Source organism: Apiospora aurea, assembly GCF_038362705.1.
Source record: "Apiospora aurea strain CBS 24483 chromosome Unknown utg000002l_segment0_segment0, whole genome shotgun sequence".
Lineage (NCBI taxonomy): Eukaryota > Fungi > Ascomycota > Sordariomycetes > Amphisphaeriales > Apiosporaceae > Apiospora > Apiospora aurea.
This window is the reverse complement of record NW_027117389.1, coordinates 980,456-1,007,267: the sequence shown is the minus strand read 5'-3', so window position 1 is coordinate 1,007,267 and position 26,812 is coordinate 980,456. Positions and strand designations below refer to the sequence as shown.

The following is a 26,812-nucleotide window of genomic DNA, read 5'->3' as shown; positions in this document are numbered from 1 at the left end:
TTTCCAGTCATGACCTGCCCCGGGGTGCGAGCTTGCAGGCTGCTAAATTGTGCTGTGACCTCCAGGCAGACATCAATCGACCCGCTGTAACCATTGGCAATTCTCGACATTGGGTCAAGCCAATCAAGCGACAAAAGTTCGATTCCCATAGCTCAGACTATGCGTTTCTTGTCAAGACACGTGCGACCAGGCATCGATCGCATCGCGACATGCGCATTTCGGCGCGGCGATCATGACTCCAGGACTTTGGTCACCCTGCACCCAAGGACTTTCATTTGCGCATCCCCGTCGCATGCCACCAATACCTTCGCTACAAGCGCATTGCATGTCCTGTTGATGCTACCTAGCAGAGCAGATCGAGCAAGCAGCATTGTACTTTTGTGTCAAGTGTCGCAACAGGCTTGGCCATCTTCAGCCCCCCACGAAACGCATTCTCACCACACCCATGTGCCCTCAGCCCTGCCCAGCTTCAGTTTATGACATCTAATGAACGCTGGTTCTTCTTCTTGAATGTGACGACCTTGTTTTTCGCCACTAGACTGCCCGACGTCTCTATTTTTCACTTTCTGCCCCCCGGTCTGCGCCTACTTGCCATGGCAGGGGATTTCTCGCAATTGATGTCTTACCGAACCAACTTACACTCTCCTATCCTTATTCCAATTCCACTTCAGCCTATCCTGCCTAGAATACAAGCCACCGGGCTCCACATCTAGGTAGTTACCTGACCCCCATTCGCACGTCCAAGTAGACAGCTGCCTTATACTCACGTCTCAAGCCTCCCAAACGTTACTGCTTTCCGCCTAGGTTTCGCGGTTGGTGACTCACGCTGCCTGGGTTCTCAGGAGAGTATCGTTGCTCTCGGCCTATGTCAATGGATACCTGGGTTCTGCCTTGGAGGCAGTGACCTCACCGGGAGTGCTTCGACCTTGTCCTACTACGTTGTTTGTCTGAATTGGTCTCGATCCAATACTCGCTGGGCTAAGTATACAACTCTCCTTTTGTCTCTCTTCTTGGAGTATATAGGGATGTAGTATTCCTCCTCGGTGGCGTTCAATCCTATCCTCAGATCACTCATCCTCCAGTCATCTACAGCACCTACATCCAAGCATCCTTCCACATATTGGAACATCCCCGAAATTTATGTCATCTGGCAAGAAGTCTTCCAAGTCTGCTGTCATCATCAACGACCAATCCTCCCAGAGCGATTCATACACCAGCTCTTCATCTTCCTACACTTCAAGCAGCTCGTCCAACAGACACTACACCACCATGCCTTCCTACTCCAGCAGGACCTCGAGCTCCAACGGCTCTGAGTCTTACCGATCATCCACATCCAGTATGTATATCATTCATGAGTCCCCAGGCAAGGACCCGATACTAACATAAACCAAAGGCACCAAGAAGAAGGAATCTCGAACATCTGGTAGCAACGTAGTCGTCCACGAGCACGCCAGAGGCTACGACCGCGCCGAACCTTCCCCGTCCTACTCAAGGAGCAGTGGCAACACTCGCCGCTGACCTTGAAGAAGAAATCAGCCATCCAGCTTTGATCACTTGTAACGATACTACGGGGGGTTTCGGGTTTTGCTTTTCAAAATAGATCGACTTAAAGACGTGGAGAATACATGACTCCAGGGAGGGATAAGATGTCAAGAAGCTTGTCGCGAGGCAACTGCATTTGGGGGTCACCTGCTTTTATGTCTCTTCAATCCGCATTTGGATATAGACTGTACCACTATCATCTCTTTCATATTTCCTAGTACAGATCGGAAGACTTCAGAATCAAATTGCCAATTGGCATTTCCATCTACCTGGTCGCTGTCGTCGAGTCATTCCATGTGAGCTGCTCTTAGTCATTGCCCAATAGTATCGTCGTCGGGAATCCTGCGATCCTTCAAACTTCCGATTGGACATCACCCTGCCAGAGAATCCCTGACCGGCACTCGTACCAGCCAGTCAGTATTGCCGGAGGAATCTTGTATCACCCGCCGAAACACGTGGCCTGCCACGTACAAGGGGACGGATCCAGGATCCGTGCCCAGGAACAGATCCAGGAACCGCATCCTTCGCGCAGATGACGGTGATGATGACCCGGTCGCGCTACGTAATGTCAGGTGCATGAACCCATGGGGCACGGGAAGGAAGTGCGCATCGTGGAGTCAGCCCGTGGTTCACGCGTTGCTGCCTTAGGTGGGACAGGTGCCTAGTAGGATACCCACCCCTGGTTCATTGACAAGTAGATAGATACATACATGTCATATAATCAAGGAGAACACCCGTTCTTATCAATGCCATCTGCTTCGCATCTTTTTATCATGGTACGGTTCCTCAGAAGAGCTCAACATCCACGACCGACTCTCATGAGCTTTGAAAGGCGCTTACGTGCCATTGAACTTGATGGTCTTAGTCGAGTATAAGTCAGCTTATCTATGGTGAATACCACCGATACCGCTACGTCCAATGTCTTGAAGCCGCTGCGTATGGCTCTTGCCGTACATGGTGCTCCGAGCGAATCAATATGCCAAGCCGACGGAGACGGCTGTCAATACGAAATAGAGACATCATGGCCCATCATAAGAAAGCGCCCAGATTGCCACCGGATCCCACTACTCTGGAGCCGCGACAATGGCAATGACTACTTAACCTATCTCATCCCGAATGGCTTCTAGAAAGTGGCTTTGTGGCTTGCATTACGTGGCATGTAGTCGGCAGCGCGGATAGATGCCGCCGACCGGTGCTTCTACGCAGCAGGGGACCATGCCTGCCTACATATATCGCATACAGATGGCGTGCGTGCATGTACGTATGTATGATCCAAGGAATATCGCATACGACAGGTAACCTTCCGATTGGACATGTCGACTCCAAAGGTGCCGCGTGGGGTATTATTTCCCTATCGCCCTACGAACCCATGCATGCTTCTTGTCTCACCCACCACGATGCAGCAGCAATACCCCGCCTCTACCACACCCTCCGGCCGTATACGGGACGTGACATGCAGATATAAGACATCTTGCTCACATGGATGGTTGCTGAGCTCATGCCCTGATTTCGGATGCGGGGTTGGCAACATGCATAGCTGGTAATGAGGAGGGTACAAACCAGTCGGGATCTAGCATCATGTCCCAGAGCCTGAATGCCCTTCCCCAGTTGCTGGAGTCACTGTTGCAGCTACAGGCGATTGATTGTAGGTTGACTGGAACATATATTGACTAGTGACAGACGCCATGAAACTCTCCCACGTTGGAGAAGCACTCCCGGTGATAGGCACACGGTACTCATGGGTAAGCACTATACTGCTTATCACAGCCATCTTCGCAGCTTCAATAGCAGCAGCGGCATCAACCGCTTCCGGAACCATCTGGACATCCCTCAACACCACCCTAACCGGCCTCCTCCGCCAATCCGAACCGCTCTCACGCCAATGCTTCCACAACTTCGCCGGCCAGCCCGTCGCCGTGGACGAAGCGGCCTGCGCCGCGGTGCGCAGCAACTACACCACCAACCTCTTCCGCGACGCCCGGCCCGCCGGCTACATGAACCCGCAGAGCGAGATGTGCCTCTCGGACCCCGCGGACCAGTGTATCCTGGACACCGCCAACACGACAGCACCACCCTGTTTGCCAAGCCCCAGCGCGGCGTGCGGCCGCGGGGCCGTGCCTGCGTACTACGTCGAGGTGCAGTCCGCGTCCGACGTCGTCGCGGCGCTGGACTTCGCCCGCGCTCACCGCGACAGCGATGGCGTTTACTTGGTCGTGAAGAACAGTGGGCATGACTATATGACGCGCAATAACGGCGGGCCCGGCGGAAACGCCCTGATGCTGTGGATGCACAGGCTCAAGGGCATGGACTTCCACGAGAGCTTCGTCCCGGATGGGTGCAGCAGCGCTGAGGCTAAAGGAATGCGCGCCATGACCGTCGCGGCGGGCGAGTCTACGGGCGATGCATTTGCCTTCGCCGCCGTGTACGACAGCCTCGTCCTGGGCGGCTACTCCCCGACCATCGCGCTCAGCGGCGGCTGGATCCTGGGCGGCGGCCACGGGCCGCTGGCGCCGGTGTACGGCCTGGGCGCGGACCGCATACTCCAGATGAGAGTCGTCACACCCGACGGCATGGAGCGCGTGGTGGCCGCATGTAACGAGCACGCGGAGCTGTTCCGGGCGCTGCGGGGAGGCGGCGTTGGGGGCGCGTTCGGCGTGGTCCTCGAGGCGACGCACCGGCTCGAGCCGGGCCCCTTGCCGATCGCGGTCGCTTCGCTGAGACTGCCCGACGATGCACCCACCGAGACAGTGCTGGAATGGATCGAGCTCCAGGCCCGGAGCTCACTGCGCTGGGGTCGCGAGGGCTGGGGCGGGCACGTCGCGGGGCTGTACCTGACGCACTTCAACCCCCTGCCCGCGATCGCCAACCTCCGCGATACCGCTGCCGCAACCGCGTCGATGCGCGAGGCGTCCGACTTCGTCCTCGCGCACGGCGGCACGAGCATCGTCGAGGTCTTGGCCGACTACCTCGCGGCGTGGAACAAGTACGTGGTTCCCGGCGCCACCAAGACGGCGGGCAATGCGCGCTTCATCTCGAGCCGGCTGATCCCGAAAGACATGTTTACGGACGAAGCGGGGATCCAGAGGATCATGGGCTTCCTCAAGAGCCTGCCGACGGACAGGTGGAACCCGCGGAACCTCTACGTACCCGCCGCCACTCCGTTCGTCGCACATACCAACAAGACGTACGGACGACCTTTGAGTAGCGCTGTTGGGACTTCGGCGGTGCATCCGGCGTGGTACACATCCCTCTGGTCCCTCTCGACCGGCTTCACGCTGCCCTGGAACGCGACGTATGGGGAGCGGCTCGACACCTTCACATGGTTCACGGAACTCACGCAACAACAAGAGGGCCTGACAGGCGAGAAGGGCGGATCCTACGTCAACGAAGCGAACCTGTTCACGCAGGACTGGCGCGAGGCCTGGTGGGGGAGCCGTGAGGACTACGAGCGGCTTGTCGAGACGAAGCGGAAGTATGACCCGGATGGGCTGATGAACTGCTGGAAGTGTGTCGGGTTCGAGGATGAGGATCTCGTCGGCGAGAGGTTTAGGTGTCAGGGGAAGTTGCAAATCGCTATTGACGAAAGCCTTGCACAGAACGGATCAAAATGATGCACTTTATCAATGGTATCTGTTAGCAGTCAAGATCATAGCCATACTCTGATTGTAAACGCCAATCCATAGACACCCCATTTTTCACAAAAGCAACCCCTATTATTCTCCTTGTCTAGAAGCTACGTAAGAGGAAATGCCAGACTTCTCGTCTGGTATTGTCTGTTTCTCCACAGCTTTTACGCCGTGCAACTTGTGTTTACTTCTTGGCAAACCCCGGGTGATTGCGCAGGTGCTTCGTAGGATGGCCCTGGATCCGGATCCCGGCAACGGCGCACTGGTCCAAGTACGCCCGCACATCCTGCGGCTTCGTCGACGTGATGTGGCCGGCCGACAGCATCGAGGCGATGACGCCCACCGCGATCGGACAGGCTAATAGGCGAGGCAGGGCCGTCCGTCAGTCGTCGGAACACAGCATACTCGGAGGACCACGGAATTAGTACGACATACCATGAGAAGTACCGTTTTCAACCAGATTCTTGGGCTTGGCCTCGTGGTATTCCACCTTCTGGCCCCGGACCCAGTAGTCGACACCTGTTGAGATACAGTTGTTAGAGGATGTGTTTCCAATCACTGTACGAAATGGGGTTTCTTACGAGCTCCATAGTTCGACCCCGATGCACCGCGAACTCGTAGGCCGGGTGCTGCTCCCGCAGCTTGCGGAAGTGCTCCCCGATGACGCCCATGGCGTCGCCCCACTGGTTCACGTCGTACAGCGTGTCCCAGTCCTGGGCCCGGCGGACCCGGACGACGAAGCAGCGGCACCACTTGCCGCGGCAGGATCCGTACTGCGCCGACCCGATGCGGTTCAGCACGGCCACGCCGTGCTTGTCCGGACCGTCCGGGCGCTCCGCGTCGTAGACGGCGCTGCGTTCGACCAGGTCCTCGGCTCTCAGTCTCTTGGTGTCGATGGACTCGACCTTTGCGCCGTCGTGGCCTTTGAACTTTTTGGAAAACGATATTAGGGATTTTGACGAAGCCACATATAGCCTCTGTCAGGGGGTGGGGGTTAAACTAACGCATCGGCTGTCGAAGGCTCTCTCGAGGACATAGATTGCCACCTTTTTGTCTTGGTTCTCGGGCGACCAGAACACGGCTGGAGAGCTGCCAGAGGGATCGTTTTGATCGCTAGAGAGTATCTGTAGGATCGGGTCGCTAGTCGGCACGGACTTGTATTCGAAGCCGTTCCGATCCTTCTTGAAATAGAGAGGGCCTTCCATATTGTCTAAGGCTGTGTCCTTGGCCTGGTAGCTGATAGGTCGGAGGAAATTGCCAGGAAGATTTTTCTTGGTAGATTAGCAGAGCTCCAAACGGTGTCATGGTTGGCAAGAGGTCCTTCGACGAGCTTCAAGTAGCTTAGAAAGGTACATGGCTTTGCAAACGGAAAGGAGCATGGAATGTTTTAAAGTCATTCAGCTGCGCTCAAAGGGCTTAGAACACCTCGTTGATGCAAGGAGCAGTGTGGCTTGACCGGCTGCTTCGAGCTGAAGGCTGAAAGCATGCTGGACACCGTGTAGGTGTGCCTGAGGATTGAGTCCGTACTCGGGAAAAGCAAGTTTATACAAGATCCAATATGCAGAAATCAACTGATAGGGGCGTGATACATGTTCAGCTTGGCTGACTCTCGCGCAGCCCGTAAATTCTTGTCGTGCTCTGGTACCCAAGACACGCAGCACCCACCGTGTCTGCCTCGAAAAATTCCTTTGTTGACGCCAAGTTTCTGGGTGGCTGCAGTGTCCAGGTAAAGACACCCGGTCAACGGTCCCAGGGGTTCTCAGGACCTGTACCCTACTTTTCTATGAGACCAACCTCGCACGCTCTGCGTGACTTGGTTTATCTCGATGAAAGACCATGTCTGCTCTGTGTACATATGAAGTCAGATCAGTGATACGAATCAAGTCTAAATCGCAGGTTCTCTTGTCGAGGACTTTTCACGTTCCGACTGTGTTGCACAGCACAAAACGCAACATGAACTATAGAAATGTTATAGAAATAGAGGCTGGGGAAAGTGGTATAGAAGAAACTAATGATGAGACCTCAGAGCAAACGATCAAATTGAATAGCTTATGACGAGCTGAGCGGGTGTGACTTCTGTCGCGTCTAAGCTTGCTCGCGGAGAAGTCGCCGGGAGTAGGCCCGCCTGACATTTGTACCCCAGGAACACTCGGCTCGTCAAACGATGCGGAGGATGCAGACTCCGTATCTTGCCCCAGAACGAAGCATTCATGCGACGCACACTTACTGCACTAACGCCATTGTGATCGCAGACGGACCGTCCACCCCCACCCGATGCGTGGTACTCAAAGCTTGGCGTGCGGAAATTCCACCAGAGATGCCAGGCCGCCAAGAGTCTGGGGTTCTTCGCCCCGAAGCCTCATTGGCGGCCAGGGGCAGTCGGGGAGAGCTCGCTAAGAGCTATTGTCCCGCCCTACCCACTGTAGGTCACAACTAGACGACCGGGAAGGGTCCTTCGGCACATATAAATGAGTACTATACGGATCCAAGATGAGAAGATATATATAAATTGCAACCCAGATCTAGGCGCACGAATGGTCAGCTCGGGGACTGGTATATGTACCGACTGCTAAGAGATGGCTCACTAATGAAGGTAGGCTCGTCAGGCCGTCCGTCATTAGCCTGAAGACCGCGATTGTCCACCAACCAACCACCGCACGGAGCTCCCTCCGCCTCGCCTACCAGGAGTCGAAGCGATCGTAGCTATGTTCTCATATATATAGTCGACGGGTGCGATTGCGCCTAATAGAGACCAGTCCTTTTCGTGTGCGAACGTGAAGTGATCAGCTGTCACTACTTCCGACCAAGTCCATCCCATTGCCAAGAAAGCGATACAGCCAAGTCACTCCTTCACGATGCGTCTCTTCAACAGCCCAGCCGTGACCGCCACGGCCCTGCTGGCGCTAAGCAGTGGCGTCACAGCGCAGCTCAACCAGCTCGCCAAGGCCGCCGGCAAGCTGTACCTCGGGACCGCCATCCACGGCGAGGACCTGAACGACTCGAGCCAGCAGAAGTACCTGGGCGACAGCAACGACTTCGGCCAAGCCACCCCCGGTAACGAGAGTGCGTGACCCCGACAGCTTGCGCCCCTAATCTTCAACAACCTCGTATGGGGACATGGCTAACGTGGTCTTGCGTGTCGGACGAACAGTGAAGTGGGACGCTACAGAGCCCAACCGCGGACAGTTCACCTTCGGCAACGGCGACAAGATTGCCAACTTTGCCAGCTCGCACGGCCAGATGCTGCGATGCCACACCCTCGTGTGGTACGCCCAGCTTCCCGGATGGGGTACGTTGCATCTGCCATGATTTCCTCGGGGATGGCGACTGACGAGCCCAAACAGTCCAGAACGGGAATTGGGACAAGGACTCCTTGACGTCCGTCATCAACACCCACATTTCCAATGTGGTCGGCCACTACAAGGGGAAGTGCTACGCTTGGGACGTCGTCAATGGTACGCAGCTGGTGCTCCAACATGCATAAGCCCCTTGACGATGAGTTCGATAGAAAAGACGTGGGCTGACTCGATCGCCCGCTCGCTCGAAATGTAGAGGCGCTCAACGAAGACGGCAGCTACCGCAACAACCCCTTCCTCCGCGTCCTCGGCGACTCCTACTTCGCCATCGCCTTCGACGCCGCCGCCAAGGCCGACCCCAACACCAAGCTGTACTACAACGGTAAGTAGTCATGATCGCCCGTCCCACCTACCCTACCTTTCCCTGTCGCAAGTATCGTCTGTCCATCGTAACCGCTAACGACTTCCTCCTGTCCGCCCGGCCCAGACTACAACCTAGAAACCCTCTCCCCCAAACACCGCGGCGCCGTCAAAATCGTCCAACTCGTCCGCGCCGCGGGCAAACGCATCGACGGCGTCGGCATGCAAGCCCACCTCATCGTCGGCCAATCCCCTCCGCCGCCACCCTCGAATCCGTCATGCGGTCCTACCTCGACGCCGGCGCGACCGAAGTCGCCTTCACCGAGCTCGACATCCGCTTCCCGAGCCTGCCCGCCACCTCCGCGGGCCTGCAGCAGCAAGCCGCCGACTACGGCGCCGTGACCGCGGCCTGCCTCGCCGTCGAGGGCTGCGTCGGCATCACGACCTGGGGCTTCTCGGACGCGCACTCGTGGGTCCCCGGCACCTTCCCCGGCAACGGCGACGCGCTGCTCTACGACCGCAACTACCAGAAGAAGCCGGCGTACTCGGCCATCAGCAGCATCCTGGCCGCGGCCAAGACGTCGGGAGGCGGCGGCGGTGGGGGAACAGCAGTGCCTACAACGACGCTCGTGACCAGCACCACCACTGCAACCCAGCCGCCGCCCGCGACCACCACCGCTGGCAATGGTGGGGGTGGCTGTGTTTCTCCACAGTGGGCGCAATGCGGTAAGTAACTGAAGAAAGTCACACTTCCTCTCCTGCAATGCAACTCACTTTATGACGATGGAAGAGATGCTGACGTCGAAAACCGAAATAGGTGGCCAGGGTTGGAGCGGATGCAAGACTTGCGCTTCGGGTTTGACGTGCAAGTTCAGCAATGACTATTACTGGCAGTGTGTGTAGAAAGCTATGTGGAATGAATGGCGGACTGAACACATGAACCGTGTGTAGTTGGGGTTGCCAATTGAGTTGAACAGGAGTATTTGGACCTTCGAACCTAGGCTCTCACTCATCAGGTCCGCTTAAAATACGAATAGTAACTCGCCAGATCCGAGCCGATACGTGAAGACGCAGAAGGGCAAGTGCCTAAATCGACAGCAATTGGTCGCGTTCGGAGAGGGCGAGGACGGCCTCCAAAGCATCCTGTGAGCTGTGATGTAGTTGTATTGATTGAAAGACTAACCGCCATTGACGGTCTTCAGCTGCATATGTATCTAAATACAAGAGCTGGTCCCACCATGTGATGTTGATCTTCGACTTTTTGTTGCCCTTGAAATCTCCATGTACAATCTAGAGCGAGGGAATCCGCTATGCCAAAAATTCAAAAATTCAGAACCCGACAAAACTCCGGGAAAGCAGCGCTATGCATCTAAAGGAAACTGTTGACAAGCGTGACAATCGTGGTGTAGACCATGCAGACCAGGCCAAGCGTCATTAGGGCAATGTCGCAAATCTTCTCGGTCCTGGTGGTGGCGATGCCACGGTAATGCAGGTATGGAGGGTAGATGTAGACCAGCGGCACACATGCGAAGGACCCAATGAGAGCCACGAATCTATCGAGGTTGCTAGCCCCAGCAATGGAGACCAATCCACAGCCGAGGACCATGGAAGCTCGGAAAAGGTTCTTGATCCATTTGGTCGTGAGGCTCTTCTTGCCCGAATGGTGGCCGAAGAACTTGCCCTCCAGAATTCGGATAGCGGGGAAGAGTTGGACAGGGTTCCCCACCAAGACCGCCAGCGAGTAGAGGAACTGCACCGCATTGACGAACTTGTCGGTTTGCGGGTAATTGTTGATTATCTCAATGCCCGTAGCATCGCCAAACGTTGCATAGCAGAGAGCTCCGACCGAGGTGAAAATGATGGTGATGATGAGCATGATGCTTCCCAGAAGGTACTCGAATTTCTCTGGCTTCGCCATAGATGACTGGATGGGAAGGATGAGCCCGATGCCTTCGAAGGTGAAAATGGCGGAGCCAATCATCAACGTGTACCTGTCAGGGTTGAATAGAACGACAGACTCGGCCATGCCCTCGGTGGCGAGCTTCGCGACGTCGTAGTAGTAGATGTATCCCAGACCAATCATGATGCATATGTCGGCGAAGAGGGCAGCCGGTCCCAGCTTGGAGATGTTTCGAATCCAAGCGAATGGTATGAGAATGAGAATCTGGATGACAATGATGGAGGACGTCGATAGAGGGGCGCCACTCCTACTCACGGCCGCGAGGAACGAGAGAATGTTCTCGGCCACGAAGACGATACCGGCACAGACGAAGCCAAGCTGGGACATGGTGATGGATGTAAGGATCAGGCCTCGCATTCGGTTTCCGGCGATAGCATGACCGAGCTCACCGTAACCGCCAGGGTACTTGGTCTTGCAAGCCAGCAGCAGGTGGAATGATACCATGGAGATGGCCGCCACCAAGATCATGGTGATGCTCGAGAACAGGATGCCTCCGTTGCTGAAGGCCTTTGGCAGAAACATGATACCGGTTCCAATGAAGGCCTTGAGCAAGGTGAAGAAGGTCTTGGTAGTACCAGCAGTCGCAGATTTGGGGGCGCGGGTACTCCTACGACGTCCAAGCAGGGGCCGAGTCTCGGTCGCGGGGCGTGGTGCGGCACCAGGAGTCGCCTCCTCGTCGTCCTCGAAGCTCACCGCTTCGTCATCCGAGTCGGCAAGATCTTCACCGGCGAAGCTACCATACAGATCCAAGAACTCGACGAAGTTACGGGTGACGGGCATCCTGGCGGCCAGATGCTGCTGTCTCTGCTGGATGTAGGCTCTTCGAAAGCCGCCGGGACCCATTTGCTGCCCAACAGACATGAGGTCGTCATCGTCAAAGGTAGGCGCCTGTCCCGGATGGTGGAAAGTGGCTGCTCGCTTGTGCATCTTGACGCGAGCGGCAGTCTTGAAGACATCACGATGTATGTCGCCGCCCGGCAGCTTCAGTGATGATATCTCACCATGCGGGTTTGAGTCTGGAGTGGACGATCTGCCGATATTCCCAGCGTCTGACGTAGCATCGAAAACGTATCCATGGCTCTCTGGCAGATGCTCGGCGACGACCTCGGCCTCATGCCTCAGGTCATTGGGCGAAATGGCGTCAGCCATGTTGTGAAGCAGCAATCTAGAATGGATGCTGTATGGTCTAGTCTATTGCGAAAGACGGGCTTGGTTCATTCAACCTTGAACTTGAGCGGACGATTAAGGAAAGCCGGTCTCCATGGACGATTGCGACAATCGTGATCTATAGGTTGTATGTGTAGATAGCAATGACGTGAGGAGCGGGTTGGACGTTATGACATGGCCTGGGCAGGGAAGGTTGTAGAAGGTTGGATTGCGATTGACGAATTGATGAATGAAGTTGAAGGAAAGCCGGAGAAATCCCTGATGCGATGGCAATCAATTCCAATGGCATCGTGGCACGGGGCACAAGTCAGGCTCAGTCCGTTGGTGGGGCAGTTTAACGCGGGCTAGGCTCGGCTGGGCTGAAATCCAATGACTTGCCCGCAAACAAAACACTGCAGTACACTGCAGTACACTGCGGTACACTGCAGACAACTGCAGCGCACATGAAGTAGGCATTGGCCTGGACGGACTGTGATGGCACTCGCTGCAGCCACCATCCAGGATCCCAGGCCACCACCGTCCGCGGGGTTTGCGCACCAAGTGGGGTTGATGTCCAGCATCTAGGCCAACCTGGGCCTGCTAACGTACCCTCATCGTCGCCCCTGAAAAAGTGTGGTTGAGCCGCCAGAAGGGGCTGACCGACAAAAACTGACTCTTTCATTTGCCAGGGGTTGGTATGCCAATCGCATGTCATGTGAGGTTACGCAGCAATGAGAAAAGGTTGAAATCCCATTGCGGAAGTGACAGTCAGTCAGAACCTAACGATTGTTTGCGTTCAATTGGCAAGATCGCAATGCAGGGCAAATGCTTAAAGATGGTCGTGTCAAAACATTAATCTGGCCATCGTGTCTCACAAGCCAGATTAGCTAAACTCTACTACCGGGTGCTGCCTTCCACGTTGTTTGTGGCAGTGGCCAGTGTGGTGGTGTGCGGTCGGGAACATCCGATAGGTGCCCTCATCCAGATCGGCAGGGGACCACGGGCTGGTCGCTTTCCAAGAGACACCAAGCATTTTTCGTCAAAGTTATTCGTGCAACGTGGGAATAGTTTCATGTACAAACCCTTTTGAGCAGGCCATTGAACATTGCGAAGTTGGGCGTTCGTTGACGTAGGGTATTGAGGGTACGGTGCCCCACTGACGATGCCGATCTGCCTTTGGCTCTGTGGATCCCAGCGGGTCGCATGTAGGGACCGACCGACCCCGTGACAACACCAACTTTGAACGAACCTTTGATCACGCATGACGCCGCCCATACATAGATGTATGCGCATTCTCGAGGACGCAGCGGTCTTGTGGAGGCTAGCCTGGATTGACGAATGCCGTTTCACCCTGGGCACGCCATTTGCGTCCATACTGTCGTGTTATGCCGGTGGACCTTGGAGTCTTGGATCGCCCATGAAGATGCACAAACTCATTTCTACCGGTGCAGGATCTCAGAGTGCTTCAGGGGCGGCGCTTTAAAGTCCTAACCAGCAGAGGAAGTTCATATGCATGTTTGTAACGCGAGATGTGCTTACGTTACTCACAGCGACGTTCATTTTTCGGCCTGTGCATCGACTCGCTGGCACGCCTGAGTCATGATGACCATTGCTAAGCACAGTGAAGTCATAGAAGAGGATGAATACACAAGGTGACCAAAATGCGCCCGAGCAACATGCGGAGGAGTCGAATCTGAGAGCTCGCGTTTGGCGCGGCAAATCGTCGCTTGTGGTCGCCTATGATTTGCGTGGTTACACGCGATGCCCAGCTTCTGTTGGATACACGTTTGCCTTTGACCCTATCCTCGTGCTTTGCTTGCTCGCGTCACCACGATGACCTGACCATTAAACACGCATATACGGTCATTTTTAGAAGCCCATAAGTGTGATACTGCCAGGCTTCCTAGCAAGCTGGCCGTCCCCCATTGGGGATTATGATAGCAAGTTGCTGGTGAACATTGATCTCCGGTGCGGCCTGGGCAAGATGAAGAAAACTGACTGGTGTGGCGCTGGACAGATCTCGCCATCCTCTTATGTTGAAACGATCCCATTTAACTCATGTAACTTGCAACCCCGTTTTGGTATGGTGGAATGACAGGCTGGTCTTTTGTTGGGCTCGGGTTGCGATGCCAATGTAGTACTTGGTCCCTTTGCTGTTATCAGCGGGCTTATGACATGGGCAGTCCAAGAGAAAGCAACTGGTGTCCACTCCAAGTTTGGCTTTTTGATTTTGACCTACTGGTGTAAGCCAGTTGGTATGCTGGCCGTTGAGTTTGTGGATCGGCACGGGGACGTGGTGATTATGAGGATAGAATAGGAGAGATGAACTTCGTGGACACTTGCATATCAGATTAGTTTGAGGCAGTCGGAAGGACACTGGCTGGATATGGCCATTGTGCAATTCTGATATTGTTTGATTGCCAGCTGCAAGTATGTAATGGCAGCGTACTGATGTGATCGGTGTGGCGTGGTGAGGCAGAGTGGAAGAGTTGCGGAACTTGGGTCAGAAACAACGAGCTGTGGAATCACCGAGACGACATGGTTTATGATAGCATCATCAGTGGGTTGTAGGAATGTGGTAGGGGACATACAGAGGGCTGGCTGCAGGCCCTAGAGATCAATCTTGACCGGCGGTACCTAGGAAGGGGACGAACTGCAGGCACCTAGGGACCTCAGCCCTCAGGCAACCGGCAACCAACCGGGCAACCCGGCCTGGGTAAACTCGGGGAAAACCCGAAGGGGTCTACATAGGTCCTGATAACTCGTCTTTTCCCCAACCAGACAAGTTCCCCCACGTCGAAAGCTAACGGCGTGCAGTCTTGGGCGAGTCGTGGTGTGAGAAGCCGCGCACCCACTGGGTGTTGTAAGTAGCTATGCAGTCCCCAGGAGCCCAAGCGGGATGAGAAAAGTCCACAGTGGTGCTCGCCACAACGAAGTTTCGGGGGTGGGTTCACGATTGCTTAGGCCGTGGCACTTATACAAGTCAAGTTCGGGTTGCAAACCGTTCGGGACCTCTGAAATCATGTGTCGGTTTGGCTGGTCTAGGATGGCAATCTAACCAAGAACCAAAGTCATGGGGCGAACTAACCCATGGAGATCCTTTTTGCTGCTCGTGATGCCTGTATCAACTTCCATGAGTCCTCCGGGTGGGAATCGCCCGTCTTTTCCTGGACAGATTCGTCGCCATGGCCGCTGCCCAGGTTGCCCAGTGCCTGTTGTCTGTCACGTCTGGTCAAGTGGTAACGCGCCTCTGCTGCTTTTCATTGCCTCCCTACCTTAGAGCTTCACTTATTTATTTACAGCTTACCCGCCACGGAGACCACTGTTCGAAACTGTCGAGTTGCACTTTTACAGCTTGCTTCCTATTTCTTCCCATTTTACCAACTTGTCTCTCGTTTGCAACACACAACCACCGTATTCTCACCATCAAAATGATGTCCCCGGTATCACCACCTTATCTACGACCCTTGTTTCGTTACTTGCAGTTCCACCGCACACTCCTCTTGATACGCTACTGCAATTGCTTCTGTAACTGGCATTTTCATTTCTTTCAAGTCTGTTAATGTTGTACAAACGTCGCTAACCAAAAGCACTCTCCCCATGTTACTAGTTACCAGGGCACCTCGACCTTATGGTCAACCAAGTAACCAGCAACCTGATCCTATGGATCGATCCGTCAACATATTCGATAGACCAATACCTTGCCTTCACTCAATCAACACGCGTGAGCCAAACCAATGGCACCTGGTCATCCTCATCCAACCTCAAGTCAACACCAACTTCCGAAACCTCCCCACGCTCATTGAGTCGAAATTGAGCCCTCACCGCCGTCAATGGCTCATCGGGATCCGTGATCCCCTTGACATGCGCCCAACCTACCCAATAATCCCCCGAGACATGCTCGAGCATGAAGACGAACTTGAATATGGAGGTGTCCGCTAAGTGTGCCTCCAGGTGGCACTCATCGTCCCCCTTTCCGGCCCACGGCCCCGACTCCTGATTGTGGGACCCTGATGAGCCGCCGCCATCCCCACCGTCACACACCAGATCAACAATAAACTCGCCGTAGCCGGGATCGTAGTAGCACCCCGCGTGCCTGTCAAGCGAAGCCGAGGGTGGGAGTGGCGGGTTGGGGACGTGAGGGTACAGTCGCTTGCGGCCATCATGCACCAGCTTTCGGCCTTGCTTTTCTTGCCGTCGACGTCTGGATGGTTACGAGTCAGTCTTGGGGTTTCTAGCAACACAGAGAAGATAGAAAAGTGTTCTTGAAATCATACTCTCCCTCAAAGTTAAACCTCCTCCCCTCCTCGACGCCGAGCAAATCATACATAATCCGATACCAAACCAGATCCTTAGCCATCGAGCCGCGTTACACATCACCACGATCCCCATCTCCCGCGACGGCATCATCATCATCGACGTGACGAACTCGTTGACCGTGCCGGTATGGTGCCACGTCTCGACCCCCTCGAAGACGCCGTGCATCCAGCCCAGCGTGTACGTCACGGGTCCCGTGAACGGCGGACCCCCTCGCGTGTCGAGGAAGGTCCGCGGGGTCCGGAGCTCGCGGTGGCCGGCGGCTGAGATGGGACCTTGCTCGCGCATCATGACGCGCAGGTACTTGGCGTAGTCCAAGACGTTGGAGATGATGGCGCCGGCGCCCGTGTCCCAGTCGGCGGGCACGTACGGGCGTTTTACGTACTCGCCATGGCCGTCACTGCTGCGGTTGCGCCAGTAGTACCCCTCGGCGAGTACCAGACGGGACCCCGCCTCCTTGAATCGCGGATCACCACGGCTCAGGAAGGTCTCGTCCATACCCATGGGCGCCCACAACCTATCGCGAAAGAAGGTGCCAAGCCAGGTACTTGTCAAGGTCTCGACGAGATGGCCCAATGTTGTGAACATGTGGTTGTTGTACTGAAACCGCTGGCGGGGCTCGGCGGCTAGAGGTAAGTATCGCAAGCGGCGGACCTGGTCGCGACTGGTCTTGACGAAAGCCAGGTCGTGCGGCGCAGAGCCCGTCCGGTGGCTCGCGGCATCCTGGAGCGCGACGTGCGCCGTAGCCTAGTCGTCGCTCAGGACGAAGTCGTCGCGCAACAGCTGCGAGATGGGCGTCGTCCAGCTTAGCTTGGGGGTGCCTGCATCTGAGTCCGACGATGACGAGTTGTCAATGAGCAAGGACAGGGCCGCTGCGGTGAAGGACTTGGTGGTGCTGCCTGTGTAGAAGAGTGTGTGGGGCGTAACGGGCGTGGATGGGAGAGAGGCGTAACCGAATCCCTGAAGCAATTTCAGCTCTTAATTATGATCGATGTTTTATATTTAAATGTAGACATGTTCCAAAATAGGTATAAGAAAATCTCTGATACCTGAGACACAACAAGACCAGGGATAGAAAGAAATGGGCAATTGAGAGCTCTCTTACTTTAGCCCAGGTTTTGTTCCCGTGGACGATGGCCACTGCCATGCCCGGGGCTTTCCAACGATCCATCACTTCGTGGATATACGACTCCAGCTTCTCCGATGAAAAGGGCAGGCTTGCCTGAGAAGCGTCGCTGCCGCCATGTTCACCTCCGATTGGATACTGGTACTTTTCATCCTCCAGGCGAATGCCTGCTGACGGGCTGAGCAGAGCATGGAGGGCAATAGCAAAGACCGGAACACCTTGTCGCTTCATTATAAATATGCACCAGCTATGTAATTCCTGGCAGGCTTTGGTTCGATTACTGGGCGCCTTCGTCGCCCATTTTCTAAATGGCATTGGCAAAGCTTGGTGGTGGTCCAAACGGGATTGGGGTAAATTGGTCGTAATCAGTACTAACGAGGGGATGCGCGACATGCATGCCCACGCGGCTGACCTGTCACTGGACCGGAGTACTTTCCCCTTTTGGGGCCCTATTGCGTCAACATCGAGATGACTGCAGGTGGCATATAAAGTGGCTGCCTAACAGTATCCTGAAGTCATATCATGCATTCAATTACCCCATATTCTAATACTTGTAAACCGCCGAGCTACCGGTGTTGTGGGGCCGCGTACAAGAACTGTGAAAGAAGGTCCAACGACATGGCGGACCGGATCAGAAACTTGCTATTTTTATCCTGTCAGCCAAATCGACGCACGTCAATCCGTAGCCCGGGAGAGTATCCGTATTTCTGGTAACCTTATTTACATCTGCAAGGACGAGGTGTTTCTGCATCAGACCCGTAGTTGGAACCCGTTTGCAGAAATGCTGGGACAGGTACCGCGGTAGGGGCCTAAAGCGCTTTCAGGCGATGTAACCGGGACCAAAACAGCTGAGCTCTGCTGATCACAGGGAATCTCGCTTACAGTACATGGAAAGGGGGTGACAGGGAAACCGCATGGTGTTATTTATGTCTCCCAAGAGTCCTAGAGGGAATTTTTGGTGTCTTCGGGATTGCTGGGTGTTGATTTAATCTGAACCCCGATCGATACTTGCGTACGTTGAGACAAACACATGTAGGTAGGTGGCAGGTAAAATTGCTTGGGCTGTCCGGGGTTGGAGGGTCGTCGAATCCCGACTTGCCGGCCTGGTGTCTCTATTGGCTCGCTGGCTCTTTTTCGCCCTTGGAATCCTTCCTCCCCTGGGGCAACCATCCAGCTGGGGACGGGAAACGGGAACGGCTTGTAAGCCAGGCCACAGTTGTTGTGCAGCAGCCCAATTAAAAGCGGCCGTCTCGCCATTTTATGCACGCCCGATGATACACAACCCGGATGGATACTGCTCGTCAGCTCCCGTGTATGGATGGTTTGACTCCCCATCGGTCTTGGATAAATGTCAACATGGCCCCGAACAGGCGTTGCCATTTGATTGTCTCCGTCTCTCACGTATCTCGTTTCCAACCCGTCTGTCGTGGCGATCCTCCACCTCTCACAGTCTGATATATCCATTTGTTGACCATCAGCGACACGGTACCACTCCGTTGGCACCCTGCTGTAGTACCCCAGGCCACATGCGTGACAGCCACAGTACCTCACCACCAAAGGAACTAAGCTACACAAGCTTTTAGTGACAAACACGCCAAGTGCGACAAGCAAACGGACCAAGATTAGGTGAGAGCCAACACCCTACGATTGCAACAACCTACCTACCTACATACCATCAACATCAAAGATTGGATTGGATGTCGTCTTTTATACGGAGCATTGCGAACGGAGTCCAACATGTGGAGGATAGAGCTAACAAAGCCCGTAGGGCGTAGCGCGCAGCGCACTCTCGGTGCCCCCCAATTGCCAATAAGCCCATAATGGCTCCCACAGCCCCCGCCGATGACCCCAACAACAGCGACAGGATCCGACTAGAACGCCGAATCAGCCGCCAAGCCGCCGACGAAGGCCACGATGCCGACATCCCCTCCGGCGAAGGCTACGTCCTCGACGAGAACGGAGAGAGGAGGCGCCGCGCTTCGCTAGCGGAGAAGAGGAGGAAATCTGACGTGGAGCATCACCCGCGCCCGCACACTGCACACGCCGGAGACCCTGCGGGACCCGCTGGAATCAGTGGCCACTTTTTGACCGATCGCGACGTCGAGAAGGCCACGACTAGTGGAGCACAAGACATAACCCAAGACCCGGGGTCCGGGTCTGGTTCCGGCAAGAGCCCCAGCACGACCGACGACGACGACTCCAACATTGTTTGGTGGGATGACAACGACCCCGAACACCCGTACAATTGGCCCAGGTGGCGCACATTCTTGAACTGCTTCTTAGTGAGCACCATGATCTTCATCACCCCTCTGGCTTCATGTAAGTCTCCCCTGCGGCTGAGAGACCTAATCAATGGGGTCACTGACAATGTCGCACAGCCATCTTCGCCCCTGGAGTACCGCAGCTCATGCAGGAGTTCCATAGCACCAGTCTCGAGATGGCCTCCTTCGTGGTATCCGTCTACATCCTCGGCTTCGCCTTCGGACCCCTAGTCATGGCGCCCCTCTCCGAGATCTACGGCCGCCTCTGGGTCTACCACGCCAGCATGGTCGGCTTCATCGTTTTCGTCGTCGCGTGCGCCGTCGCGCCCAACATGGGCGCCCTCGTCGCCTTCCGCTTCCTCAGCGGCATCTTCGGCTCCTGCCCCGTCACCAACGCCAGCGGCTCCATCGCCGACATGATCCGCCAGGAGGGCCGCGCCGCCGCCATGGCCGCCGTCTCCATCGGCCCGCTGCTCGGGCCCATCGTGGGCCCCATCGCGGGCGGCTTCCTCGCCGACGCCGAGGGCTGGCGCTGGAACTTCTGGCTCCTGGCCATCGTGGGCGGCGCCATCGCGCTCGTCAACTTGCTGGTCCTGCGCGAGTCATACCACCCCGTCCTCCTCGAGCGGAAAGCCGAACGGCTCCGCAAGGCCACCGGAAACACACAGTTGCGCTCCAAGCTCGACATCGGCCTGTCCCCGCGCGACTACTTCCGCCGCAGCATCCTGCGGCCCATGAAGATGATCCTGTTCTCGCCCGTCATCATCGCGACGGCCCTCTTCATGGCGCTTACTTATGGCTACCTCTACCTCATGTTCACCTCCATCACCGAGGTCTTCCAGCAGTACTACCACTTCAGCACCAGCCTCGTCGGGCTTGCCTATCTCGGTCTGGGCGTCGGCTCCCTCGCCGGCGTCGCCGGCTTCAGCAGCACGTCGGACCGGTACATCAAACGCAAAGCCGCCGAAGCCGACGCCCTGGCCGCCGAGACGGGCGCGCCGCGCGAGGGGCTGAAGCCCGAGTACCGGCTGCCCCTGTTGCCACTGGGTAGCGTGGTAATGCCGGCGGGATTCTTTATCTACGGTTGGACGGCCGAGAAGCAGGTCCACTGGATCGCGCCCATTATCGGCACCGCCGTCATCGGCGTCGGCAACATGATCATCTTCATGTGCATCCAGCTGTATCTCGTCGACGCCTTCGGGCTCTACGCCGCCTCCGCCATGGCGGCTAACACGCTCGTCCGCTCCATTGCGGGTGCCGTCCTGCCACTCGCGGGATTACCCATGTATGAGCGGCTTGGCATCGGCTGGGGTAATAGCCTGCTCGGCTTCATTGCTCTGAGTCTCCTGCCCATCTCCCTCGTTATCATTCGGTATGGCGAGTATTGGAGGAAGAGGTTTGCGATACGTAACCTGTGATCTATCCATCCCAGACCTTAATATGAGGTAAGGAGCAAAGGAACAGTGTTTTCTAAAGCTGGGTAAAACTTAGGGGCGATCAGTATCTTGGGTCAGATTAGGACAGATCATGCAATGTATAGATTAGCGGGAGTATCTTGGGCGCTTGGGAATACCATGGCTAGATACCGAGATGCACTACTTTTTCTTTTCTTTTATTCTTTTTAATACACGATATCGCGGCAGTGTTTATACAATGTACTCGACATAAGACTTATTGTAGCAAACCTTTACATGGCAAACCTGCTAATAGACTGATTGGTAGCTTTCCCATCCAGCATTGCAACCTGATTGAAAGTCAACCTTTCGCTGAAAACAGTACACGAGCGGGGTCCACATCCCGGTGACGGTAATATCAAAGAAGTGACCAAGCCTTACTTCTTTGATTCGCATGATCCCGGTAGCTATCAACGCCAGCGCTCCTTACTCCATCATTATCAAAATGGAGGCAACACCACGGAGTGAACTTTGCCGAGACCCCCAGTACTATCAGATCAAGTAATGCTTACTACCTCCCGTCGAGCTGAAATGAACTCAAATGGTCTACCGGGCAACCTACCCAATCAGGGGGGTCTGTATCCTGCTGCATCGGCGCCACCTACGAATCTGGAAAAGTATCGCTCAGCTGCGGGTGTGTATTGTACAAGAGGCTCGCAGCTCAACAGTTCATTGGGTTGACGTATCTGTCATGCGAATACCGGCAACTCGAGCGATTGCCGGCATTTTCCAAAGAAGGAATGTCGTCACTGCATTCTAGAGGTGCATTTGAGTGGCTCAGGGTTGGACTATAATGTTACACACAGTGGGCCGGGTCACCATGGTTGCATATTGGGGGCCAAAATTGCAGCTGGAGGACTCCGTGACTCTCTCTCTCTCTATCTATATAAGGACAGTCTGGGCACTGGAAATAGCCTTGGAACCACCCTTTGACCAGGAGCAGGCCGGTATCTGCAACAATCAAACCTCCCACAGCACACAGAATCCCACACAAGAGAGTCAATATGGGGGAACTACAGTTGATAGTCCCTCTGCTGCTGCTATTAGCCCCCTATGCCAAGTCGGAAAGGCTCCCTGAATGCGACCACAAGAACACCCCCGGCCACAAACAGCAAGCCTCGAGCATCAGCATCTGCAATGTCGTAAACGGCGTCATGACGAACGACAACATCGACCAGATCCAAGACGACGGCGACAGGAAGAAGACGTTCGTCAACAAGACGGTCGACCAGCTCCTGGCGACGTACACAGACTACAACGCCCTCGTCTACAGCGATGAGCAGAGCGGCAGCAACACGAGGAACAGCGTGTTCCAGCATCGAAACGGCGGCCACGCCGAGGGACACGATTTCAACCTTCCACTGTCGGAGGAGGGCCGCTCCTACCGCTACCATATTTGGGTCTTCGCGACGGGCACGTTCTCGCCGGGAGGCGACCACCGTGTCTCAGGCGGGCGCGGCGATGGCGAGGAGTGGGGGTACAGCGGCTGCATTGAGCAAAACCATCGGGGTAGTGACGTCGAGTTCTGCAACCGGGCGGCGAAGCAGGATCGGCAGTCTTCTTCGAAAATGAGGACGACGGCGAGGAAAACGGCTTCTTCGACCAAGACGGACCAACCGTCCACCGCCACCACGAAACAGAACACTGATGATACCTTGACCGCCTTTCCAACCACGTCGGGGCCATTTTCCACCACTACTTCTGCTCTGGATCCAACCACAACCGGCGTGCAGACTTCAGGGTCCACCAATGGCGGATCCAGGGCAATGACACGGCCCTCGACTGTTGCTGTTGTTGCTTGCGTATTGGTGCTGTTGGCTTTGTGTTTCTGATAGCCTGGGCAAAGGCAGTCGCTATCCTCATGTCTTGTCTTTTCTATATTTCTGTCCGTGGTTTTTGAAGCTATAGCTGTCCTACCTGCCAGGTATATTTCTTCACGGAGCAGCCTGCATCCATCTAGCCACTCTTTAAACACCGCCCTTTCACGGCCCTGGCCAATCTCGCAGTCCTTTCGGGCCATCGATGCCGTCTCGGACCTCAACGTTATGCTGGACGCCATGCCAAACTTACACTACTTCACGTACGAGCCTTTGGCACGGCATGATTCAAGAAGATTCCAAGGTCCAGGACTTCGACCACAAAACATTGCTTCGATGTCTCTTCACCCACGAGGAGCTCAAGACTGTCATGGCACTTGGAAGCGTCGACGCCCTTGGGAATACAGTCCCGCCCTATGACCCGAAGCCCCAGCCCCTATCACCAGTATGCCCCAGTCTAAGCTGAGACTCCCTGGTAACAGCCTTTGCCTCCCAGGCACGGAAGAGACTTGACAGCATCCCTGTTGCATTATCAGGGTCCCTCGAAATGATATACGGACATTCTTAGGGCAAACTTGAATATATCGCACACCAAAACGAACTTGATATTCATGAAAACAACGACGAAACAAATTTCACTTGTCAAGTATTAAAGTAGAATATTGGTAATCTCGCTCCAAGAAACCCTCGTGGCTATTAATACATAGCGGTAAATTACACGTACCACCATCCCATTATAAAATATTACAAAGCCAGCTTTAAAATCAATCCCAGCAGCATAGCAATATAATGATGCTATCGTATGGTCAGTCGCGATTACGGAGGGAATGTGACTTGGGTACAACTCACACAGCGCCGTATGCCATGTTCAACAGCACCAGAGATGCGTGTAACAGTGTTTCCCTTTCGAGACCCATCACCTTGCCTGACCTGACCAGCTCCATCTGTGTAACGCCGCCGTCCAGGTCCGCCGTCGCGAGTGCGAACCAGTGGTCGATGTTGGCCTCGGTGAAGCGCTCCGAGCTGCGCGAGGTGGCCACGACCTTGACCGTCGTGCTGGTGCGCCGGGAAGCGCCCGCAAACTTCCGCAGCAGGCCCTTGACCGCGTCGTCGCAGTCGGGGACGCTGTCCAGCACGAGCCAGACGGTGCCGACGCCGCGCGCGAGCTTGGCGAAGAGGTTCCACAGGGCCGGGACCCGGACCCCGGCGTCGCGGATGCGAGCCGCCCACCACTTGTCGTCCTTGCCGGGCACCGCGAGCGTCGCGAGGTCGGGGCGTCGGTCGAAGAGCGACCAGACCATCGCCTTGAGAATGGCCGCGGGCGTGGCCGTCTGCGCGGGGCTGCAGTGGTAGAAGACGCAGGCGTCGTCGCTGTCGCCGCCGCGGGCCGACGTGTGCGCGAGGAGGTCGTCGTATATCAGACCCGAGACGACGGTGTTGTCGGTGGCGCCGGGTCCCACGATGCCGAGGGCGGATGAGCCGGCGGCGCGCAGCCAGGCTCGGTACGCCGGGTGGGCGAGCACGAACCCGCAGGTCCGGATGTTGTCGGGCGTGGCCACGTCTCGGATCATCGACGCGCCGGCACGTATCTCGACCTCGGTCGTTCGGAGCGCGTGGCGGATCGGGTCGATGTCGTCGACTCGATCCGCGACGGCGAGGTTGGCGATAGTTCGAAAGCTGGCGAACATAATGTATGTTTAAAAGTAACGTACGAGTTTCGTAAAAACGAGGTATCAACGACACGAGAAGGGGGTCCGGTTCGAGGACGATGTGATGATGTCGAATGAAAAGGGGGAAGAACGGAGTCAACCGTGGCCACGTTTTATATTCTTCCTCGGAAGTTCGCCCGCGTCATGGCTCGCCATCGATGTCGAACTCGACTTGGTCGAGTATTGCACTCGATGAACAACCACCCATCCATGTCGAACCATATGAGAAACGTCTGTATCGAAGTGTGTATGTTTGACTCGAATGGCCGAGTATATGCCGGGTGTTGCGCATTTTCCAGCAACCGTGATATGAATCTCGTCATGGCCATGAAGCAACAATATCTCGACGTTGCGATGGGTTGCGTCAAAACCTCGCATACTGAAGCGTGGCTGCGCTGGATTGCGTCGATCGGGTTCACTTGTCTTCCGGCGGAGGGAAAATGACATTCTTGATGTTGCATTATGTGCCGGCGCTGCATACATATTGCAAGCAGGTGAAGCATGACTCGTCGATTGCCATAAACATCATGTCAGCATGATCGTGGCGTGGGAGAAAATGGACTGATGCCACTCCGGAGCTCACAGCCGGCCATGATGTATCATTCTGATGAAGGTTAGTGGATGAAGGCTCCCATCATGATAGGTCATGGCTACCACTGACTGATGCTATCGCCATGATTCTCGACATTGCTGTCAGCCTCCACTATGGTCCTAGTCGGTCGAACGGAGATACTGATTGGTGAAAATACGGTTCAGGGCAACAAGACGAGGCGTTGAGGCAGATGTGTTTGCTTCGAGTTGAAATTTAAAGCAGGTTTCTCAAATAAACAATCGCAAGGACAAGTATAATTTTATCAGGCGACAGATATATAGCCAGCGTGATGTGCTCTTGGGTTTGGGAACGTCTGTGTGTCATTTCGCTGGTGGGGATGAAGAGTGTCGGTAGCGAAGGGGAATACCAGGGCAGCGGCGCTGATGGAGGTATGCATGTGTATTCAGTCATCGTAGTTTTCCATGAAAGGTACGGATAGTTGACAGAGATGGATATGAAATATTGGACTTCGGTCATATTGGTGACAACGGGTGGATTTGTTTTCACTGATGATGGGAAACAACGACACTTGTCATCGACAGATCGATCACCTTAGTGTTCATGACTATTGATTTTGAGCTCTCAAAGATCTTCGAAGGCCCCCAAGGACAGGTATGCTACCTGCTTTGTGCACAGACATCAGGCCACACAGATAATGTCGAGCTAGCTAAGTAGACAGAACAGTCGGAATTGCTATCGATAGATAAATATGGAATGCCCTGGTGGCCCTATGCTACATGCGTGGTTTGTTGGGGTCGACAATCGCCCTCTGCCTAGTAAACCACCAGTATCGCTATCTCCCCACTTTGGTCCCTTTCGTTGTTGGCCGATTGTGTATCGTCGGGCTGGAACGAGGTATGAGGGCATCCTATAATCACGGTCAGCAACCTCATTGTGGTTCCCTAAACCGGCCGGACATCCACCTCCAGCTACGTTCGCTTGGGAGTCAAACTGCTTGAAAACCCACACCTCATCCTGTTATTGCTCAGAGTCGTAATAGAACTTATGCTTTAGGTTGAAGTAAAGCAAGGTGGTTTCGCCCTGGAACACTAGTAGTATCTGATCTGCCAGCACCACGTCCCCGGTCTCTACACTGCGATGGTCGCAAAACGCCAAGGGCCAGTTTCTCAGTGGAGGTTTAAGGGGTTTCCATATACTGCTTAATGTCAGAAAAGCGTCCTACCATATCCTAATATATTAGATAGGACTTACTTCAAGATTTGGAAGCACCGCTTCTGTAATTCTTCGACCTTTAGAGGCCACCGCAACTGGCTGTGGCGTATGGCACCATCCGCAAATAATACACGGCGACACAACACATGGCTTCATGCATCAACGGCAGCACAAACGTCTTTCCCCTCTGTCGACGCAAATCCAATAGCAGGGTACAATATCGTGTTTTTACTTAAGTCAGGAGACTCCCCCTCGATCCCAGATACCCAGACCTCAGTTCTGTCAAGACTCCCACACACTACTGAGATCGCCCGACCCCTGACGCAATGCCGACCAACCACCAGGAGATCCGGAAGTTCCAGCCATGGACAAAACTCCTGCCCACATATACAACAGACTCGATCCTGAGTAACGTCTGCACCGTGGCCGTTTA

At 55.1% G+C, this 26,812-nt stretch overlaps 9 protein-coding genes across 9 annotated transcripts; 5 read left to right on the top strand and 4 right to left on the bottom strand.

Moving 5' to 3' along the window:
• Window positions 1–1,140: 1,140 nt before the first annotated feature.
• PG986_002718 (uncharacterized protein) lies at window positions 1,141–1,518 on the top strand (the record flags this gene model as incomplete). The annotated part of the gene is made up of 2 exons (XM_066838940.1): window positions 1,141–1,336; window positions 1,394–1,518. 2 exons carry the CDS (start codon window positions 1,141–1,143, stop codon window positions 1,516–1,518), a joined length of 321 nt encoding a protein of 106 aa, XP_066704004.1.
• Window positions 1,519–3,227: 1,709 nt separating this feature from the next.
• Window positions 3,228–5,153, top strand: PG986_002717 (FAD/FMN-containing dehydrogenase; the record flags this gene model as incomplete). The annotated part of the gene is made up of 1 exon (XM_066838939.1): window positions 3,228–5,153. One exon carries the CDS (start codon window positions 3,228–3,230, stop codon window positions 5,151–5,153), a length of 1,926 nt encoding a protein of 641 aa, XP_066704003.1.
• A 199-nt stretch (window positions 5,154–5,352) lies between these two features.
• Window positions 5,353–6,373, bottom strand: PG986_002716 (uncharacterized protein; the record flags this gene model as incomplete). Its single annotated transcript, XM_066838938.1, has 4 exons — window positions 5,353–5,525; window positions 5,604–5,687; window positions 5,728–6,097; window positions 6,173–6,373. 4 exons carry the CDS (start codon window positions 6,371–6,373, stop codon window positions 5,353–5,355), a joined length of 828 nt encoding a protein of 275 aa, XP_066704002.1.
• A 1,650-nt stretch (window positions 6,374–8,023) lies between these two features.
• Window positions 8,024–9,705, top strand: PG986_002715 (endo-1-4-beta-xylanase; the record flags this gene model as incomplete). Its single annotated transcript, XM_066838937.1, has 7 exons — window positions 8,024–8,231; window positions 8,320–8,457; window positions 8,513–8,623; window positions 8,721–8,846; window positions 8,952–9,107; window positions 9,137–9,550; window positions 9,650–9,705. The coding sequence occupies 7 exons, from the start codon at window positions 8,024–8,026 to the stop codon at window positions 9,703–9,705; spliced, it is 1,209 nt and encodes a 402-aa protein (XP_066704001.1).
• Window positions 9,706–10,193: 488 nt separating this feature from the next.
• Window positions 10,194–11,933, bottom strand: PG986_002714 (uncharacterized protein; the record flags this gene model as incomplete). Its single annotated transcript, XM_066838936.1, has 1 exon — window positions 10,194–11,933. The coding sequence occupies one exon, from the start codon at window positions 11,931–11,933 to the stop codon at window positions 10,194–10,196; it is 1,740 nt and encodes a 579-aa protein (XP_066704000.1).
• A 3,708-nt stretch (window positions 11,934–15,641) lies between these two features.
• On the bottom strand, window positions 15,642–17,604 carry PG986_002713 (penicillin-binding protein; the record flags this gene model as incomplete). The annotated part of the gene is given in 4 exon segments (XM_066838935.1): window positions 15,642–16,134; window positions 16,306–16,994; window positions 17,013–17,207; window positions 17,353–17,604. The coding sequence occupies 4 exon segments, from the start codon at window positions 17,602–17,604 to the stop codon at window positions 15,642–15,644; spliced, it is 1,629 nt and encodes a 542-aa protein (XP_066703999.1).
• Window positions 17,605–19,193: 1,589 nt separating this feature from the next.
• Window positions 19,194–21,052, top strand: PG986_002712 (bicyclomycin resistance protein; the record flags this gene model as incomplete). The annotated part of the gene is made up of 2 exons (XM_066838934.1): window positions 19,194–19,692; window positions 19,752–21,052. 2 exons carry the CDS (start codon window positions 19,194–19,196, stop codon window positions 21,050–21,052), a joined length of 1,800 nt encoding a protein of 599 aa, XP_066703998.1.
• Window positions 21,053–22,092: 1,040 nt separating this feature from the next.
• PG986_002711 (uncharacterized protein) lies at window positions 22,093–22,920 on the top strand (the record flags this gene model as incomplete). The annotated part of the gene is made up of 1 exon (XM_066838933.1): window positions 22,093–22,920. One exon carries the CDS (start codon window positions 22,093–22,095, stop codon window positions 22,918–22,920), a length of 828 nt encoding a protein of 275 aa, XP_066703997.1.
• Window positions 22,921–23,750: 830 nt separating this feature from the next.
• PG986_002710 (uncharacterized protein) lies at window positions 23,751–24,593 on the bottom strand (the record flags this gene model as incomplete). Its single annotated transcript, XM_066838932.1, has 1 exon — window positions 23,751–24,593. The coding sequence occupies one exon, from the start codon at window positions 24,591–24,593 to the stop codon at window positions 23,751–23,753; it is 843 nt and encodes a 280-aa protein (XP_066703996.1).
• Between the last annotated feature and the right edge of the window lie 2,219 nt (window positions 24,594–26,812).